Source organism: Larimichthys crocea, chromosome XXI, assembly GCF_000972845.2.
Source record: "Larimichthys crocea isolate SSNF chromosome XXI, L_crocea_2.0, whole genome shotgun sequence".
Taxonomy (NCBI): domain Eukaryota; kingdom Metazoa; phylum Chordata; class Actinopteri; family Sciaenidae; genus Larimichthys; species Larimichthys crocea.
In genome coordinates, this window is record NC_040031.1 from 14,734,902 (window position 1) to 14,755,043 (window position 20,142).

At 43.0% G+C, this 20,142-nt stretch overlaps 1 protein-coding gene across 11 annotated transcripts in view; it reads right to left on the reverse strand.

Moving 5' to 3' along the window:
* tjp1b (tight junction protein 1b) overlaps positions 1 to 20,142 on the reverse strand; it is a 53,221-nt gene that overhangs the window by 6,405 nt on the left and 26,674 nt on the right. For 5 of the 11 annotated variants that reach the window (XM_019269258.2, XM_019269257.2, XM_019269252.2 and 2 more), the window contains 20 exons: positions 10,443 to 10,499; positions 9,844 to 9,968; positions 9,625 to 9,727; positions 9,111 to 9,426; positions 8,652 to 8,758; positions 7,896 to 8,064; positions 7,649 to 7,793; positions 6,870 to 6,881; positions 5,344 to 5,477; positions 4,715 to 4,820; positions 4,205 to 4,355; positions 3,481 to 3,589; positions 3,164 to 3,383; positions 2,750 to 2,934; positions 2,293 to 2,388; positions 2,117 to 2,199; positions 1,813 to 2,023; positions 1,605 to 1,705; positions 1,148 to 1,498; positions 590 to 820 (listed from right to left, as the gene is read on the reverse strand). In XM_019269258.2, the coding sequence (XP_019124803.2) occupies positions 590 to 820; positions 1,148 to 1,498; positions 1,605 to 1,705; positions 1,813 to 2,023; positions 2,117 to 2,199; positions 2,293 to 2,388; positions 2,750 to 2,934; positions 3,164 to 3,383; positions 3,481 to 3,589; positions 4,205 to 4,355; positions 4,715 to 4,820; positions 5,344 to 5,477; positions 6,870 to 6,881; positions 7,649 to 7,793; positions 7,896 to 8,064; positions 8,652 to 8,758; positions 9,111 to 9,426; positions 9,625 to 9,727; positions 9,844 to 9,968; positions 10,443 to 10,499 (3,012 nt within the window). The remainder of the gene's footprint in view (positions 1 to 589; positions 821 to 1,147; positions 1,499 to 1,604; positions 1,706 to 1,812; positions 2,024 to 2,116; positions 2,200 to 2,292; positions 2,389 to 2,749; positions 2,935 to 3,163; positions 3,384 to 3,480; positions 3,590 to 4,204; positions 4,356 to 4,714; positions 4,821 to 5,343; positions 5,478 to 6,869; positions 6,882 to 7,648; positions 7,794 to 7,895; positions 8,065 to 8,651; positions 8,759 to 9,110; positions 9,427 to 9,624; positions 9,728 to 9,843; positions 9,969 to 10,442; positions 10,500 to 20,142) is intronic. The other 6 variants (XM_019269263.2, XM_027272949.1, XM_019269256.2 and 3 more) reach the window with 4 other exon arrangements.

Genomic DNA, 20,142 nt, shown 5'->3' on the forward strand with positions numbered 1-20,142 from the left:
AGTCATTTGAAGGCATCTACTCGGGACAAAACTACTGAACAGAAGACACAATGCAGTGTGCTGATGGAAGTTTTTGGTCCATAGGGAGAATTGCTTGATGGAGATCGTTACCAAGAGTACTGTCTGCAGGTTAGCTTTCATCATGCAACCAACATTCAGTTTGCATCTAATGCAACGTCAAACTACTGCCACTACAACAGACGACACATCTACCACTAAGATGCCACTGTAAGTGTGCGACTATTGTTCATCTACAGAAGAGAGTTAAAGCTGAAAGGAACCCAAAAACATTAGGAGCCATGCAAAGGAAGTAAGAGGCAACAGTTAGGGCTGGTTGTGGATGTCTTCACCCTGGTCAAAGACTCAGATGTACCAGTCCTTCTGGTCTCCCAGCCCACTGTGGTGCATGTGGACTAGTCTGTCGCACATTTCTCTGGGAGCCAGAGGCACACAGTGGGCTCAGTGAGTCACACAGTGTGGGGCGTGTCATGCAGAGAGCGAGTGGAAAGCATGTGCGAGAAGACAGGCAGTTAAAACAGCAGGCTGGGGGCCCAGGCCCGGTCCGAGTGGCTGGTGAAACAGCGGGTACCTTTGGTTCTGGACCAGGCGGTCCAGACGGGTGGGGTTCGTGTGGTGGTGGTGGGGGCTGAATAAGCTCAGGGGCAGGGCTGGGGCTGCTAAGTGAGTCAGCCTGAGGAGCTGCGGCTGCAGCAGGCGGCTCCTCTAGGTGCATACCCTCTAGCTGTACAGGCTGCTCAACAGCAGGGGGCGTTACCACCGTCGGAGGCAACGAGGGCATGGGCAGAGAAGCCTCATCTTGCTGTGAAGTATTGTTAAGAGACATTTATAACACAGCCTGCCAAGGGCACACAAAGTACAGCTCAGCCCAACACCATGATCTTCTTCCTTACATTGAATCAGTTTTACACCAGCCAGACAATGCAGGTTAGAATAGATAACGTACCAGTAGCTTCTAAAACATGTTTATTACTTAGCAGTACATTTAATATTAACAAAGGTCAGGACACAACACTGAACACAAAGGAGCTATTCCTGTGCTCTGCAGTCATATACTTTTAGCCATACATCCATCTGTGACAGGCGCAGCCAGAAGAGGCCTGCCTGCAAAGCTATATAAGAACTTTACCTGTTGCGGAGCGGCCATCTTGAACCCAGCGGGGTCAATTCGACTGGCTGGTTCAGGCTGTACAGGGTGCTGGTATCCAGGGTAACCAGGGGTGTCCTGAATTACAGGCGGGTCTTCTCGCACAGGTTCGGAAGAGCGGGTGATGGCGGGCTCCGTGGGCAGACCCACCTCGTCGTTCAAAGTCTCGTCCAGCTCCTGGTCCGTGTACGCGCCACCCTCCGTGTCCGTGTCCTCGTAATCAGAAGTGTGGCGGCTGTCCGTGCTGTACATGGAGTATTCACTGCCTGGCGCTGAAAGGTAGGACAGACGGTCGTCGTGGATATCCAAATCGTCCTCTGTAGTGCCGTCCGCCTGAGAAGAGCAGAGAAGTTGTCATCTCGTGTGTTGCTCAGTCAGAGCTCAAAAAAATTATGTTCAGTCAAACGGAATAAAAAACCTGAGCAGGCCCGTCTCTCACCTTGCCCTCTGACACCCACACCAGCTGGTTCTGCTGTTGCTGGATTGTTTCTTTCAGAGCGCCATACCAGCCGTCATTCATATTGTTCAAGTTGATGGTGGCTAGGAGAGAATATTCAGAATCACTTCATCAAGAATAAAATGTATTAAAAAAAAGAGAGAGAATACATTTGAAATTAACTGTGTTTTAAAGCTCTCTGCCCACTCACTGGTGAACAGGTGGTGATTATTCTTCCTCAGTTTGATGGCTCTCTCATAGAGCTTCCTGGCGCTCTTCCTGGACTCTGGACACAGTCTGGTCCTCATGTTCTTCACACCCTGCTTATTATCAGGATTTAGGAATACAACAATCGGGTACCACTGAGCATAGTTCAGCCTGTCGACAGCGTTTGGGGTGATGTCCAACACAGCATGTTTGTCCTTCATGACATAAAGACAGGAAAAAGGAGTCTGTGAGGAAATAACCGGAAAAGTCAACACTGTATTATACATAATAAAAGAGGGCATACTGACTCGGTCAATGATCTGCTTAATGGTATGAAGGCGAATGATTCCTGAACTACGCTGGTCCGTTCCTGCGTCTCTTGGTTCACTCTCTGAAAATCAGGTTAGAAGGATTTATGTAGAAAACAGGTTTTCATTGTGTGTGTGTGTGTGTGTGTAATATATAAAAAGGTATGAAAACATACTTGCAAGCTCAAACAAATCTGGCTCTTCTCGGGCGAGTTTTTCTCGAGCAACATCAGCGATGGGCCCAAATATGACGACAGGCCTCAGGAAACCAGCTGCACAATAAAATCAAAGTATTAAAAGACTCAGAATGCAGCTTTACACCTGTGCATGAACTGCTGCGGCTCATGCGTGCAGTGTCCACACGGACAGCATTGCTGCTCTGGCGCCATGTATCTTTCTGCATCGAGTTTATTCTGCAAATATTTCACAATAAAAGCCAATTGTTAACAAATTAAGAGCCTCTGTCCACAGAAATTCTGGAATTATCTGTGACATATTTAGCAAATATAGACATTTAAAGTGAAATGATAGGTGTCATGTTGCTGGTATGATGTGATCTCTGTCAACAGATCATTTTCACTGTCTATTTTTGCTGAGAACTGTCAGCAAGCCGACTTAAGCCAGATTGCTCACCCTCTCTGAGTACAACTCTTTCATACGCTGGGAACTTTGTTTGGACTGGCTGAGAGGACAAGTCCTCCCTGCTCTTTCTCAGGTTCCTCTTGGAGCTGCGAAGACCACGAAACCTCCAGAAGTCAGCCCTGTCACCCCCTGCTGTTTTAGGGAGAGTGTATTGCACGCTGGAGAGCTGCTCCGCTCTGTTGACAAATGGCAGAAAGACAGAGACAGTTCTTAATGGAACACAAGATAATGGACGTGTCATAAACTTGGCAGAGCTAACCTCAACATTGCCAATACCTAAGGACATTACATGGCAATGATAATCATAATAAATGACATCTGTCTACTGTTATGACAAGCATTTAACCCGCAAGTCACTCTTTGAGATAACTGACACACAGTGTACGTCTATTACTTTGCTGTCACCTGTTTTTGTTGGGGATGATACCCCTCTCCACCTCTTGGTGGTTTTTGCCGATGCGAATAGCCAGCCAGGAGCCAAGCTTGCCATTGTAGAGGGTGTCCACGACACGGAACACCTCCCCCTTGTTAAAGCTTAAGCCATACGGAGATTCCTTCTCGTACTCAAAGTGCGTCCGGATGTAGAAGGAGTCACCGACATCTGACTCCACGATCCGCCGGTACACTGAAAAGGAAAAAGCACAAAGTCAGAAACAGAGGGCCAATGCGACCAACAGAAACCGTCTCCTGTCTCGTCTCCTCTCCTTACTCACTTCACTTACCATCTTTCTTCTTCTGGGCCAGAATGGTGACCTCTTCACCCTTAGGAAGGTCCAGGAGGAACAGCACCGCCTCCTCTCGGATTATGTTTGCAAAATCTACATTATTTACCTGGAATTGGGGAAGATGAAGGTTATTGCTTTATGTTTTACACAAAATAACTGTGGCTGTTAGGACTTAAGTGTAAGTTAAGGGGGTCAGCTTTATTGTCCATAGAGTAAACGACAGTGTAAAGAGTAAATCTTTATTTTTTTTCGATAAAGGTTTACATAGCCCTTCCTGTCCTCAGTATTGCCTGGGTAACTGCAGGTTTTACTGCACTGCAAGAACTCAAGCCATTCGTCATTATACGTGGAGAAAGGAGGAGGAGGTACAGACAGCGAGATATATGGCTTTGAGGAAATGGGACAAACACAGAGAGAGGAAACACAGTTTTTTGTGTTTTCTGACTCCCTCTGGGCCATTGCTAAGAGACCAGCCTGAAGGTACAGGAATTTTGGAGCAGCCAGTGTGTTAAACCATGCATAAAAAAAAGGGAAAAGCTTGAGGATGCATACCTCATAAAACGTGGCTGTTTACACACATTATCAGGTACACACTGTTAAAACAAACACATTTTTTGGACAACTTTTGCAAATTCACAAACAGCCTCTTCAATTTAAAAACAACTACTTGATTTCAGCTGTCGGGTCATACACATGCTATGTTAAAAATAAAGTATCTCACCCTGAGAATTTGGTCGCCCTCCTCCAGGCCCTCCTTAGCAGCTGGGCTATCCTCCAGCACTCCTGCTACGAAGATGCCTACGTCATTCCCCCCAGCCAGCCGCAGCCCCACGCTCTCCCCCTTCTTGAACTTCACCAGCTTCATGCTTGGCCTGAGGGAGGGTGGATAAACACTTTGACATGACACCATTTGAAGGCATTTCCCTCTTTCCAAAGGGAACGTCACGTTATGAATAGTTGCGTGACTCTTGGATGGCGGCCAGGTTTCTCTTTTGTCGACACGGTTTACTCTTTAGCGAGCTTACAAAAGCAAAGTTGTAAAATCGTTCTATAGAAACAGAACCAAACCAGTACGTGCCACAATTCACATTTCTTAACAGCGTTGAGAGCAATGACTTGTGCCCTGATTTGTATAGATTACTGAGGGCAGTATGACCACTGGAGAGACCTGAAACAGTTGTTTCAAAATGTGCTGTTGTTTTAAAAAGACTTAAATATACTGAAATATTACCGTAGGATGCTATCATCGTGGGCAGCGCTTGGCACAGGGGCATCAGAAGGACTGACTGGCAGGTCTACATCTGGCTGTCCAGGCTGAGCATACACTGGCTTGGGCTCTGAATTAAAAAAAAAGAAAACACACAAATTCACATTATGAACACAGACAGATGATGAAAAAGAATACTCCTTATTACTGTTAGACCTGAACAATGCTGCAGATACACAGCTTAGAACCGAGAAGGAGCACACAAATGATAAAGCTGCACACACAGGTTACGTTTAATCATACAGACACTTATGCACAAACACAGGCACACTCAAGGCACACGTCGTCCTGAGAAGGGAGGTCAAACAGAAAGTCAGCAGAGTACTGCAGGCTGGCAGGAACGTCAGACTAGATCAACTCATACGGTTTATTTTCACTTGGCTTCGGGCAAACTCAGCCAAGCTCAGCAGGCGTCTGCATCTAACTTTTTTTTTTTTAGTAGCTGTGCTTTTAAAAAAATGACTGTTTCAAACAAAATTTTATTTCACTGCCTATCGTGGACAGAAAAACCTCCACTAATGTGTTGTGTTTGTACATAGCTATGGATACAAGTCAACAACACATGTATACACAATGGATCATTGTTATATCACCTGGGAGCGGTGGGAGCTGTTTCTCCTCTCTAGCAATAGCCGACTCCTTCGGTTTGGGCAGAGGAACCTCCTCTGGTAGCTTCGCTGGTGTTGAAGCCTGCTTCGACATCCGTTCGTCATCACGACTTCTGTGACTGCAAACAGAAATACACGCTTTTGTACATTTTTATTTTTTAGAAAAGGAACATGTGAGATCATAAATGGAGAGCTTGGAGGCAACCAGAGAGCTTAAGGCTGCAACATTTTAACATCTGACCTAGACTGTATGAAACTTTCTCCTGACTGCAGCGGACAAGCACTAGCTGAGAAAACAGGTGAAAAGTACCACTCGAGTCTGAGGCTACGTCTTAGTCTTGAAGGTCACCACTTTGTCTTTCCACTCTTTTGTGCTCTATTTTTAGAGCAGCTTATCTAAGAGTGTCGGAGTGGATTCTGTCCTCCAGGTGAATTTCGCTGTGTGACTCTGGCTTTAGACCAGCTAACGTTTGACTTCCATGCCATTTTAAAACTGGCATGGCTGTGTAAACTGATACACGGTGACCCCGGCCAATTAAGAGTCGTAAATTGCAAATGATGACAGATATTTCACCATGTTTTGATAAGCGCTAACATCCCCAAAGTGGTTTATGTGAAATCAAAAGGGAAGAGAAGTAAGCAAAGCAGGCTGTTCAGTGGTGCAGCTTCATGGCTCTAACTCCAGCCTCCTGGTCACATGCCTGCTCACTGGCACAACTTCACTGGCAAAATACTGCTTTATTCACAGGCTGTGTGCCCAAGTAACCATGAAGGACCCTGTTTGGAAATGGCTGCAAAGGAACAAACTTCTTTTTCAACTCTTCCTGGAGGAGGCTCGACTTTTAACTGCCAACTTCCTGAACTGAGAGAAAACGTCACAGGTCACAGAGCAGGTTCAGATAAATAAGAAACATCCTGTCCCAGAATCTACTTCCTGTCAATTAGAAGTAACCTAGATGTGACTTATGACAACACGTTTTTGCGGATACAGATACAGAATTGTTAATATTTACCACAGATTTAGTTAATAAAAAATAAAAAGCCAAAACAAGCCAAAATTCGACACATGTAAAGAGAGAAAGATCTTACAAAAGAGCAGTCACATGTATAAAAAGAGGAGACAGTTAACATTTATAGTTGGTGACGGCCTTTTGTTCCACCATTGTTGGAGCCTTGCTGCCCTCATGCCAAACAAAACATTCAAGACACTCGGGGATCCTGTGATACTTTCACATCTCAAGTCAAAACAAGATGTGTCCTTGAATAATTGATGTGGTATAACACCACTCTAGCTATAATGCATTAGGTGTAAATTTGCTGTTACACAAAACAGATTTTCCTGATACAGAATTTCTTCATGGGATTCAAGTTGTTTCTAAAGGTCCTAACACCTAAAACTAGACCTACTTATCTATTAATCTACATTAAATCTAGTAAGTTAGGTAAGTTTACTACTACTACTACAACTACTGTTAGTGACTGTTCACATTGGGTAATGTTGTCAAACTTACGGTATTCTCCAGCTGTTGAAGTACAAAGAGAATAAAAAGGGGCAGAAAAAGAATCGCATTATTTTTGCTAGTTGCGAATTTTCCTGTGTTTAGCATGTGGCATCATGTTTAAGATTTTTTTTTCCGTTGGCACGTTATATAATTATGTATAAAAATAGCAGAGGACACACACACACACAGTGGTTCAGGTCGAGCATTGACGTTTTACACTGAGCAGAGCAGAGTTATCTGACCTGGCTCTCAACCCGAATTTTGACCAAGATTTACTGTTGCGCAGCTTAACAGTTGACTTTTATTTTTCTCAGGTCAATGAGCAGCTTGAAAGGAGAACAACTACGGTGCTCTATTGAGTTTAAATAAAGACTTAATGAGGTACTTTCAAACAAGATTACAGTCAAAGAAGTGCTGAATGGGCCAATGGCTGGTATTAACCTGAGTAAAAAAAGAAAAAAAATCGAAAGTCCTTCAGAACCGAAAACTACAAAGAAAAACAAGCTTGTCTCGTTTGACTTGTAAACTTTGACAGATAGAGGTACAGACATTATGACAACATCAGTTGCATACATATAATGACTATTGATCCCGATTACTTTTAATTGTTTGGATAGATTAACTTGGTAATGTCAGGGTTTGTGTTGGTGGTTTAGAATTAAAGTAGAAAATCTAAATTAAGATACATAAAAATGACAGATTACAATTTTACGCTTATCCCTTCTGTTGCATTTTTGTCGTGACAGCTAAAAGTCTGAAACATAAATTTGTTAATGGGTGATTTTTACCTGCCATTGCTGATTTGCGGGGGTGAGTGTCTGGAGTGGTCTGAGGGTTCAGATCGCCTGTCCGGAGAGCGGGAGCGGCTGCTACGATGCCTGTCATGCGATCGATTCGAATGATCGGATGCCAGTGAATGAATATCTGAAATGTCTGATCAAACAAAAGCCACTGGTTCAACGACTACAGTCTGAAACAAAACGCTGACAAGTCTGGTTTCAGTCAGATAAACCCAACACTTCACATCACTCTCACCGTCTCGGTCGGAGGCGTTGGCTGAAGGAATGCTGTCATCAAGGTCAGGGATGTTCAGCAGGGTCGCCCTGTCGTCCCTCTGCACAACCATTTTTAGCTTGCCCTTTGACCTTTCTATCAGCTTCTTGGCGTCTATCAAGGAGAGGTTCTCTGTCACTGTGCCATTGATCTGAGAGAGAGTCAGAAAAAGAAGCCATGACATGACAAAGCTGCAATATATCAGTCACATTAGTATTTAAGCTAAGCACAAGCCCAGATGTAAATTAACTGCAACAATGATTATGTTTGGCAGGTTAAAAATCAATTTGTAAAGCGATGAGACAGCCTAAAAAAGGAATAATTACACAGGTTTAAAAAGGGCTGTACAGCATTAACTCGCACATCAGTCTTATTAACCTTGCATTTCTTAAGTGCTGGCATTCAAAGGAAAAATATGTGAGAGAGTTTGGATGTAAGAAATGACTGACAATTGTTACAGCAAAAAAAAAAAAAGCACCCATTTTGCACACAGAGCTACTTTATGTTCTCCAGATTTGAAAGACTTGATGTATAAAAGCAGATTAAGTTCATTAATTCAGTAAATACGAGTCAGTTCCAGCAAAATATCAATTATTTTCTTCATTTCCGTCAAAACGAAAGTGGAGAAAATAAAATAATGTACAGTCGTTTACAGTAGTTTCGTCCATGTTGAATATTTTATGATATATACATATCAAATGTTCACCGGCTGCTTGTCTCCCACCCCCTCTCCCTCACCTTCAGTACAACATCCCCTTCCTGGATGTTGCCGTCCCTGGCTGCCAGGCTCTCAGGGGAAATGTCCTTGACAAAGATGTGGCTGGCCAGGCGCAGGCCATATTCTGCTTACAAAGTGAACGACAGCAACAAAGACAATGTTAGCACAGAGTTCACGTGACCACGCCACACTGACCGAGCTTTGCTGTCAAGCCGATGCTCCCGCTGGGATTAACAGTACTGATTAAAGAAGATTAATTGCTCTTTTACTTAGATTTACTTGAGTTAACTTAGATTTTGCTGTGGCTGGCAAGTTCTGTTCATCCTGGCAGGTGACCAATGCTGATTTCGAGGTCTTCTAAAAGTCTGGCTGTCTGATAATTGCTGGGTAAATAAAATGGCAGGTGATTTCCTGGATTACCACAGAAGACTTGCTTTCACTTCCCTCCTGTTTTAAATCCCCGACTTTGTGAGCCTCACCTTCATTTTTACGCGATTTGACAAGTGTGACCTTGGCAGGACGTGGGGGCAGGTTGTGTGAGCGGCGGTCGGAGCGTGGGGAGAGACTCCTCTCCCTCGAGCCGCTGCGTTCACGCTCCCTGTCCCTTCGCCCACTACTCCGGCCGCTGCGCCTGCCCATGGCCCCGCCCACACCGCTGTAAGCACCGCTGCGTCCGCTCCGCGTCTCGTATATCTCTTCATCATAGCTATCCTCCTCCTCATCGTGTTCTGACATAGTTTCCCTCTCCCCTAGGCGGCCCATGGGGACATGCACCTTCCTCTTCCGCCTGATTGTCTGGTCAAAGGAAATAAGATATGAGATCATCCGGACAACCAATCAATTACAGCAAGGTGAATCAGTCCATTGATCAATTCTATTAGAAATAAATATCTAAATACAGAACCTGTTAGTATACATATGATTACACAATGAGTTCCTGACTTTAGTTTTAAAAAACATCAAAAAAAGTCATAATAGAATGCCAATACTTACAATTTTGGCAATCTTTCCACTTTTACGAAGCTGCTGGACGGCGTACGCGTGCTCCACATTGTCCATGGAGACGGCATTGACCATAACCACTCTGTCATTTTCCCTAGAGAGGGACACGGGAGATAACAGACATGGTGGAGTCTTTCTGTACGGGCAGGGTAATTTAATACAAATAACTCGAAATCTGACCAGACCGCCGATAATGGAACAAACTCTTACTGCAGTAGGCCTTCGGCTGGGCCTCCTTTCAGCACATCCGAGATGACAATGGAGGTCTCGCCGCTCTGAAAATGAGGGTTATCCCGACCTCCTGATATGGCTATCCCGAAGCCAAACCCTGGTGCCTGCACACAGAGAAACAAAGATTAGGATGTTGATTTAGCCATCTGTGTGGACCAAAATACCGAACAAATAAGACAGAAAGAGCCTACATTGTTGCTTCTTCTCTAAACAGATTAGAAAATTACATTTTTCACTGCCAGTAAGCTCATTGGCTGATCTTTAGTGTAGTTCATGTGAAGAAACATGCACAAAATGCAGCTTTCGTGTAGGTTATCTAGGCTCCACAGCCAAAAATGTGGGAGAGAATGATGCAGCTCTGAAAACACTTTTGTGTTGTCTGTTCCACCTGCAACTGTGTACACAGTGAGAAGCTTTCCTACATGATGTGATCCTGAAAACGGGAGGGAATAATGAGGCAGGGATAAGGGATGGAAGCAAAGATAGCAAAACAGGCAAGGTAGAGAGAGAGAGATACAGTACGGGTCTCAACATAGACTGATGTAAAGAGCATCTGAGGGAGGATAACAGATACCTACCCTGTGTAGTGTTACTGTGTGCTGTTCCCAAATGACAGTCTCCTCCATCGCTGCGCTCTGGAAGACAGAAAATACAGTGCAGTGTGATCAGCACACACAAAAAAGTGTTCAGCAAAATAAGGCAACAGGTCATACTGGTGCCGTGATCCGTCTTGTGACAAAAGGGACACACAGATTCAGTCAACAGAGAAGTCATGTGCCTTGCCAAAGCTTCCTTGGGTAAACACCAAACGCCCCTTAATCAAATCCATTTAACATATTCGCTACATAAGCTACATCCCAAAAGCTTTTTTTTCTTTTGCATAGATGATTATTAAATTGACAAAAGGTAAAACATGTCAGTGTTGAAGCCAGTTTGCTCCTGAAATGGATGCAAAGGAACAATCAATGGTTCAGTGTTTCTGCAGTATACTGAACATAATCTTGAATTCAGTAGGAATATACACATATACATACACCACAGCGTTCACTGTAAAATCAGGAAAGAAAGACAATAATAAGTACGTACTAACTGAAGCCCATACCCACTTCAATTCATCTACTAAGGTGAGAGTTTCTATTAAAAGAGGGAAGCACTCCCAGTGTTTCTGAACTCGTCACTGGTGAAATTTAATAAGGAAACAAACTGTCACAGCCATCAACAGAGAAGGCTGCACCCAGCGGGTTATTAGGTTTGTTTCAAGTTTTACACAGTCGCCTATTCACAGTAATACAGACAGCACATATTTGCAGCACACACACACACATTGCCAAACAGACCACATGCTATCAACATACTCTCCTTTGTAGTGCGTCCACAGTGTGAGGTCCCATGTTTACAGTGCGATGAATTCAATTATACAGTGATGAAAAAAAAGAAAAACCCTGCTAGGTGCAATGAGGCCGCACTGACAGTAAGTCTTTGACATTAAAGCACACCCTCTGTCACATTAACAACCGGCGAGGATGAGATGAAGGTCGACTCCTTCGGCTGTTAGGTCAGCGCCGTCCTCTGCGCCCCGCCGCTCACTTCTTATCTTATCTTCTCTTCTATAACATTTCACCTCCACCACAATCTCACGACACATTAGACATTCAATGACTGCGTATAAAATACTATCAGGCCCATTCCTTTGGGGGAAATTACAACCCACATCACAGCACCTAATGCAATAACCCCGATTTGTCATGTAAATTGATCCCGGGTCTGTGACCTTAATAGGTGAGACTATCACACATTTTGTTCCTGCTTCTGCGGGTAATTTCTCTGACACCTCAGAGAGCGCTTACAGTGCGGCCACCCAGGCAGAGAATTCATTGGGAAGAGTGATCTCATGTTGCGGCACATTAAAGCGTGATGACGGACGAGCGAGGGGAGATGAATCTCACATTAACGGGCGCATTCGTTTTCAGCGTTTGGACCCTCCGTTGACACCATTTGCCACCTTGTTGGCAGCTTCAAACCCAAAACACAGAGCAACTGTCAGTCCAGCCTCATGCTGGAGATTAATATGCACTTCATCAGCATGACAACCTGCTAATTGTACGGCTATCAAGTTCCCAAAAGTGATAATGATGCTTAAATTTCTGGATGAGCCACAGGCAAACAATTACAATTTGAAAAAACATCTTTTTTAAGTCTTATGGAAACAGTTCTTATTGTTTTTGTATGATATAAAGCTGACCTCGTACTTTAGCTGTAGGGACGGCCCTTTATATTGTTTTACTCAGGCTTCCTTCAAAACAACATCCTTATGTCCGTCGTGACCTGTCGGCCAAGTGCCAAACGCTAGTGTCTGGGAATACAGGCAGCTGAATAAATCGCCACAAGTGGCCCCAGACGTTCTCAGCTTGGCAGCAACAGTCACAGACTCCTCAAGCAGCTTATGCTGGGACACACACAAGGAGGGTGAACAAAAGTTTGCACAGGGGAACTCCCCCTGGCCTTTTAAATTGAATACACTGCACTTGAGTGGAGAGAGAGGAAAAAAAAAAAAGACATCTGAATATTAACAAGACAGAGGCATGAATTCTCACTGGAAAGTTTGCTCTTTGAGGGAGGAGGATTTATACCCATGTCTTCTAGATCAGCACTGTGAAAACGCTGATGCAAAGAACTTTAACATTTTGTCGAAATTTATAGATGGTTTGCCGCTAAACTGCAAAGTTACAGGAGCTACTTGTTTCCAGTTCATCGTTTGAAAAAGTCTTTATGCAGCATAACACGAACATGGACACACACACACACAGAGAAGCATCTAATGTTTAGGGCCTGTGTTACAGCGTGGGTTGTGAGATTTTGTTGTCTGGAAAATATGATTAGAGAATGTTTACTGTGTCTGATCCAATACAAATAAATCACTGTGAAATTAAATGGGATCCCAAATGGCGCAAAAGAGGAGGAGAAATCTAAAATGGAGTAAAAACAAAAACTGATTTAGCCACTCCTGCAGTGTGCATCTCTCCTTCTCCCACCCTCCCTGTTTCTTTCACACACACTCACACACACACACACACCTTTCACTTTGAAGGGATGTAATTTTGCTTTCTCCTCCTGCAGAGCTTGTTGCTCTGGTAACAGAGGGGGGAACAGTGTGGTGTTGTTCAAGTGGCCTGACATTTTCAGGCCGTGTCTGAAGGTTCTTCTCAACTGTGGGAGGTTTAAAGAAAAAAAAAAAAAAAAAAGACACCGCTGAATTAATTTAAAAACAAAAGCCCTTTTTTAGACATTTTAGATGAGCTGTATGAATTAATAGCTCACTGCACTAATGGCCTGACATTTGTCAAAAACAAACATGGTAACCTTTCTTCAGAATACCTCAAAGGTGTTGTTCTTTGCAGAACAATAAAACAAAACAAGTAGTAGTAGATTAAGCCTCACAACCAACAACCACAACAAAAATATCTTAGTTATTCAGTGAAAAAGACTAATTTCCAAAGTAAACATAAAAGAATGAAAAGCGAAACAGTGTCCCATCATTGAAGTCGACTCTGCTCTGCTCCTGTACGTCAGCACGCAGTGACTTATGACTTTTTGTGACACTGTTGTGCACACCTTTAATGGCCACAAACAACTGGCGCCAAGAGAAGCTTCATGTCGCAAGCCGGAGCCAGGTTTGGCAGCCGCTCGATAGCGGAGACACACCATGCTGGTTGGGTCATGCTTGGGGGATTACAACCGGGCAACTTGGGAGCGAGCACTACAACACAGATGGACTACAACACAGATGGACTACAACACAGATGGACTACAACACAGATGGACTACAACACAGATGGATCACACAGCTGAGTGGAGAAAGGACCGGAAAGCGGTGGTCAGAATGGGCCATGTGGACTGAATACACAAATGGTAAATGACACAATTATTCAAGAATCAGAGCAAATATAAAAGTTTGTCTGTCAAGGGAATAATAATTTCCTGCAACTGGTGTTTTGAGGAAAAAATGGAAACAATTTCTAGTTTTCCAGAAGTCATCTATGACAGTAAATTGAGTCTCTTTGGGGCTGTCTGTCAGACAAAACTACGTTTCTGAAATGGTGCTGCAAATAACAATTCTTTTCATTATCGAATAATCTGCAGACCATTACCCTGATTAATAACGGATTAATCATTCGGTCAAAAAGACAGTCCTTGTTGATGTCTCCTAATCCTCTAATGTCTCGTGTTTTGGCCCACCAACGGTCCAAAACTCCAAAAATATTCAGTTTACAGTAATACAAAACTGTTGATTGACTAATCGAATAATTAATAATCAATGCAGCACAAATTTTAAGACACCTCAATGAGAAGCAACAGCTAAACAAATGGTATTTTTAATAATAATAATAATTTATGAAAGTAATCATCCAGTGCAGCCATACATTACTTATTAATCTGCAGATTATTTTGTTTATTCATCACTTGGTCCATTACAAATGCCATAAAATCGTCCAAGTGGTATTATTATATTAATTTAATTATTTGAAAGTTCAATGAGAAATATGGCCAATGTTACCAGTATAGGGGGCAGACGTGTTGGCAGTACCTAAAGGTTATTTATTGGCCGAGTGCCCTGGTAGCTCACCGGGTGGAGCACGTATCAAGTCCTAGCAGCGGCAGCCCAAGTCGAAGTCTGGCCTGGGCTCTTTGCTGCATGTCATTCCCCTCTCTCTCTCTCTCTTTCTCAAACTGTGTTGTCAATAAAATCAAAATGCCACAAAAGTGTGTGTATTATAAATATACAAAAGCTTATCTGTGTTCTGATTAAATAAAAACGGAGAATTACAAAAATGAGTCCTCGTGTGAACTGGCAGCAACCTCTGATTCAAGTAAAATGGAATATTTTTAAATTTTGGCTACTGTTGGCAAGTCCACGAGCCACTTTGCCAGGACTCTCACTTTTGACAGTTCATTTCAATTCCAAATATCAATTTGGCAGTCGAAATAGTAAAAATGCAAAAAAAAAAAAAAAGCTAATCTATTGTGCAAGCCTTACATCCTCTTATTACTTCTTTTTCCCTTTCCAGACTATTCACCATCGCTATCGCAAACACAGAAAAGAATCAACTCTAACCCAACAGAAATGATGTAGCCAAGTGCTTTGTTATATGAAGTAGCGATCGGTTGTATTCATCCATGGGGTAAGTAAAAACCTGAACCAAAAAGGCAGAAGAAAACCTCCTTAAAATGTTTTATACACAATGAGTCATCACTACACGAAGCTAACTCGACCCATGAAGAGGGAAGCAAAGATGGTCATTCATTTTGGTGTATCATTACAATTAAAGAGCGTTGGCTCCCTAACTCTCTGTTCAGCAGAAAAAACTAAATGTGTTTTGTTTTGAGGAGAGAACTGATGCAAAATGGTGTTCAGTTCTTTGACTGGAGGACTAGATTTTGTGTTGTAGTGTGGTTTAGGGGTGAGGCAGAGCCTTATTCAATTTTGACCACTCTGGGACCAGAGGAGCTAAAAATAGCCCTCATTAATTCTGCCGTTGTGATGCTGCAACGGAGTGATTTAAGGGAAACTTGCAGCACGAACACTGGAGAACATTTAATAACCTCTTGTTATATTAAATGCGGCGGATTGACTGAAACAAATGATGCAATACAGCAAAGGAAATACATTTACTTTCTCTCTAGTGCCCATTTGCTGGATTTCTCTGTAAGGCCTGAGGAAAACAAAGAGAGGTAGCTCATTTTCACAAAGCTTTTCCAGTGCCGGGGGAGTGAAAAAGTGGCTGTTTAAACAAGTATTACAAAAGAAGATGCTTGCGGCTAATGGCGGGATACTCACACGTCACACAGAGTGCAACTAAATGTTATTTTGGTAATGAATTTAGACGATCATTTTGCTGATCCTGAAACAGAAACAACTTAAGGAAATTAAATTCGGATAATTTAATAAGACACGATAATGGCATAATGCGATCTTCTATTTTATAATCCATAATTTCATTCTCAACTCTCATCTCAGACACGACTTCTACACACTTCTGGAGAGCCCCAGAATGAGCTTCCTCAGTCCGGCTACAGATGTGTCCACACATGATTGAAAGCAAACAGTAAAGCAGGTAAAGAAATATTTCTTTCTCAAACAAGGAATGACACTGAAATAAATACTAGCTTACCAGCAGTGAGCAAATTGCAAAGAGGATACTTTCAGAACAGTTGCACTGCGGCCAAAGACAGCAGACATCAACAATAACAGGATCACACTCCGCTGTGGCTGCTGGCAGTGAAGCAGCAAACAAGTAGAATAAGATGATTGATCACTTCAGAGATTGAAAACGATGTGCTGGGGAGTGCTGACAACTGCTAAAACTCCCCTGCCTCGGAAAACATATTCAAATGCTAATGAGGGCCCATGCCTTAGCACCAGCCTGGAGGTCCCACGAGAGACAAGTGACACTCCACACATACAGCATGGACAGACACCGTACTGTGGCTCTCTAACGGAGGGGATAATCGCAGGAGAGATGCAGCATTGCACGCGCGATAGGAAGGTCAAAAGCTGAAACCTATTAACTCTGACATAAAACTTAATTACCAACCATTACAGCCGTGAAACACACACTCTTGAATTATTTAAAGCCCACAGTACGACAGACAGTCCACTTCATTCCCTTCATCACTTCAGTTTGTTGCTTAAGTATTCAGATGCTGGATGAATAGAAGATCAGAGGTACAGTACTTACATCAGTTCATCCTGGTCACTACAGAGGACACCGTATCTTCAACCTCCAGTTACTCCTCTGTAAATCCAGCAGGAGATTCCTGCACACGCACTTCGGCAGCCTTAGTGCATAACCGCACCAATAACCGCTGGGAGGGACTGACCCCCACCTTCCTTTCTCTTTTCTTAGCTCTCTAACAACTGAAATTATGACTACAGGTGAGGAAAACACTCCCTGCAGCTACGCCCTAATGCTTTCTCTGCCCCGCACGGGTCTACGTCCTCTCCCAACATCTCTTTCTTCAAAATGTATCCTTCCCTCCAACTGTCGTCTTACGCGCTCATGGGATCGAAGCAAATCCCCTCTAGCTTGGCAGTGATCTGTGTGGGATCTGCAGTTCCGCTACAGCATGGGACTCCTCTGTACTAGCGAACATCCATCCGCAGTGTAAACTGCTGTATCGGATTTAACCCCCGAGGTGCCGCGTTGAACCGGAGCAGAATCCATCACTTCTCTTTGCATGTGGGACATCATTACACCCCTCCTCCCCCAGGTGTGCTGCATTGCATGCATAAATTATGCTCATCCTGTCGGTGACATCCCACGGAGGAAACTAGACTGGATTACTGACACAACACATGAGGACACTTTTTGTACTGCAGCTGAAGACAAACACAAACAGCATCAAACCTCACACCTCTAACGCAAAGTTTTGCCTAATTTAACAGGTTGGTAATCAAAGCAAATAACAAGAAAACAGCCCCTATAAAGGGACATCCAAGAGAGAGAGAGGCAGGCTGAGAAGCAAAGACGCATGTGTGACACTTCCCCCTTCGTACAATGACCAAGGTCGCTGATCTGAACAGAGGCATGGGTAGGACGGACGACACGATATGTTCCAACAGCCAATGTTATTTTGTCATCTTAGTTTTATTAAAATCAACTATGAATTCAACCCAACAGCCTGCACTTAAAAAATGATCACCTGGAGGTGATGTTAAGTTAAGCATTATTCATAGCTACAGGGCAGTGTGCAACAAAAAGGCAAATAAAACTAAGCACATTGTTCTATCCTGTGGAGAAAAAAAAAACCCATCTTAAGTTTGTATCTAACAAAGCAGCATTTAGAGGACGCGGTAAGACAACCGCGGTCTGAAGTGTTTATATTTGTTTTTAGTCGTGAGTCATTTTATCTCATTACTGTTATGACTCGTGTTTTTTCACACTGCATGGTTGCACAAACATGTGAATTCATCCTAAGGCAACTTCAACCATCTGTAGTATGAGCCCACACACACACACACACACACACATTGAGGATTTCCTTGTCTATGAAGGACAACATTTTCCCTCACCACCAACAGGAAATAAATGGTGAACTGAGTTTTTTATTAAAGGCGAGGGCTTCGTCATTACAATGCAACTTTTGTTCCAGGTCATGTTGAGAGAACACGGCGACAGAAACTCCTGTACTTCTATATCAGATAAATGCTGCAACATTTCATTGTGCACTTCCCCCTGATTGCATGACACGGTGAGAAGGTTACCTACATAAGCTCAGGGTGCCTTAGTCTAACATTCAACTATGAATCTACCCCGTGTCATGCACTTGAACATCCCTCACTGCCCGTAAAAAGACTGATTGTTCGTTATCAGAATCCTGACATTTATGAGACTGCTACTGCTCCAGATATCACTTTATGTAAGGACATCATTTGCATACTCTGTCTCTGTCCTGTTCTCTTTGAGCTGGCAAACCAGCAGTGACCACTGACATGAACGCACTGTGCATCGAGATAAAGTAAATGGGTGACTCAGCTGAGAGTGGATCTGAGAGTGGTGTGTTGTTACAGATTTGTTTGTGACTGTCAAAGACAAAATGCAACAGACTGAAAATATACAACAAATACACAACACGCAGTAACGGGAAGGAAGATAAGCAGTCAAAAGTTCAACAGATTTCAAAAGCACAAAAAGCGTCTGCGCATATCTTTACAAATATTCAGCCCAGATTCATCATCGCTGTAGAACACCAGACCAGGGCCATGTGGGTCATGACATCCCAAGTATCAGTCAGGATAACGATCGAGTTTGACAAGCCTGAGAGACGCCCAGTCACGGCTGGTAAAGGGGACGAGTTAAATTTACATCCCTCAGAGCGGAGCCTGAGACTGGCAACAAATTCCACACATAGTTTACTCTCTCCACCACCTTCTGCCGACCGGCCTCCAAATTAATTATTTCTATATCGACCTAAAGAGTCATGTCGGGAACCCGAGCTGCTCATTGCTACAAGTCAGCAGTTCGGCCACTCCTTTGTCTTCGTTTATGAGGCTTATACTTAGAATACATTTAGCATACAAAGGGATTAAAGTTTGGCAACAACCTGAATTGGAAGCGGCGCTGTTAAAAACACTCATTTTCCCACAGTTTTATGTCCAATAACTTACAGCTCTTGTGTTTCATTGAGGGATACTTCAACTGTCTTTGTCATAATTGTATTGCTTTTTATAGAAACTGGATCTTTAGCATGTTTTAAAACAGAAAAATATTTGTAACTACAGATAGTGTGTACATGTGCAGCCAAAAAAAGTGCTACGAGAGTTAATTAAAACATTTGATACGTCATTATAAAACTATTGATTATAGTCACTTTAATTAAAGTATCCAATATCTTGTTTCTACTTAATAAAAAGGTATGCAAATGATATAATTAAAAAGAAAGAACTCGATTATAGTTTTAGATTTATATAAATCGTTTTTTCTTTTTTGAAATTCAATCCTTTGATACTCACTTTCTGGGATATTGGCTCGAAAGAGCTGAGCGGCGTGTATTTCCAGGCTCCCACAGCTGAAGTAAGTGACCATGAGCAGAGCCTGTTCTGAACACACAGACTCTGAAATCAGCTTCTGAACTCAATCAGCCCGGTGGAAGTTATCAGTGCCCCATACAGAGCACATATAAGAGGGCAGGAATGTGCTGATAAGCTGAGCCACTGACCTGCACCCTGCCTTCTCTCCATCACGGCGATTGAAATGAGGACCAATGAGAAACAGTAACGATAAGGGCAGTTGCTGCGCTACAAGAAAAAGGAGGTTCATGCTGAAACGTGATTGATGAGAGATTTTGCAAGCCTCTCCATCCTGATAATTCTACACCCCTTTCAAATAGGGATTTACGATGGACTTGATTTATATAAAGAAGGCTCTGTATAACTGGAGCTGTAACCCTAATGTAAACGTGCCATTTGTTAACATAGAGACTTACTGCACGGTGGGAACATGGACTTTAATGTCACATTTTTTAAGAAGTGTTTGCTAGTAAGTCTTAGCTTGGCCATGTATCAGAGCAATGACCTTTCAACGTCCACAGCACCCATCAATTCACTTGCCAACTCCCATATTTCCAAAAAAGCAGCCTAAAATTGAGGTAGTAAAAAAAGATGTGAGGAGCGATTAAAAACCTAATACACAAGTCAATGAGGAGGCCCATCAGTGAGTGTGATACAGACTACTTGTGAATTATAATTTGTCTATGGATACGGTCGGGTGTAAAGACCAA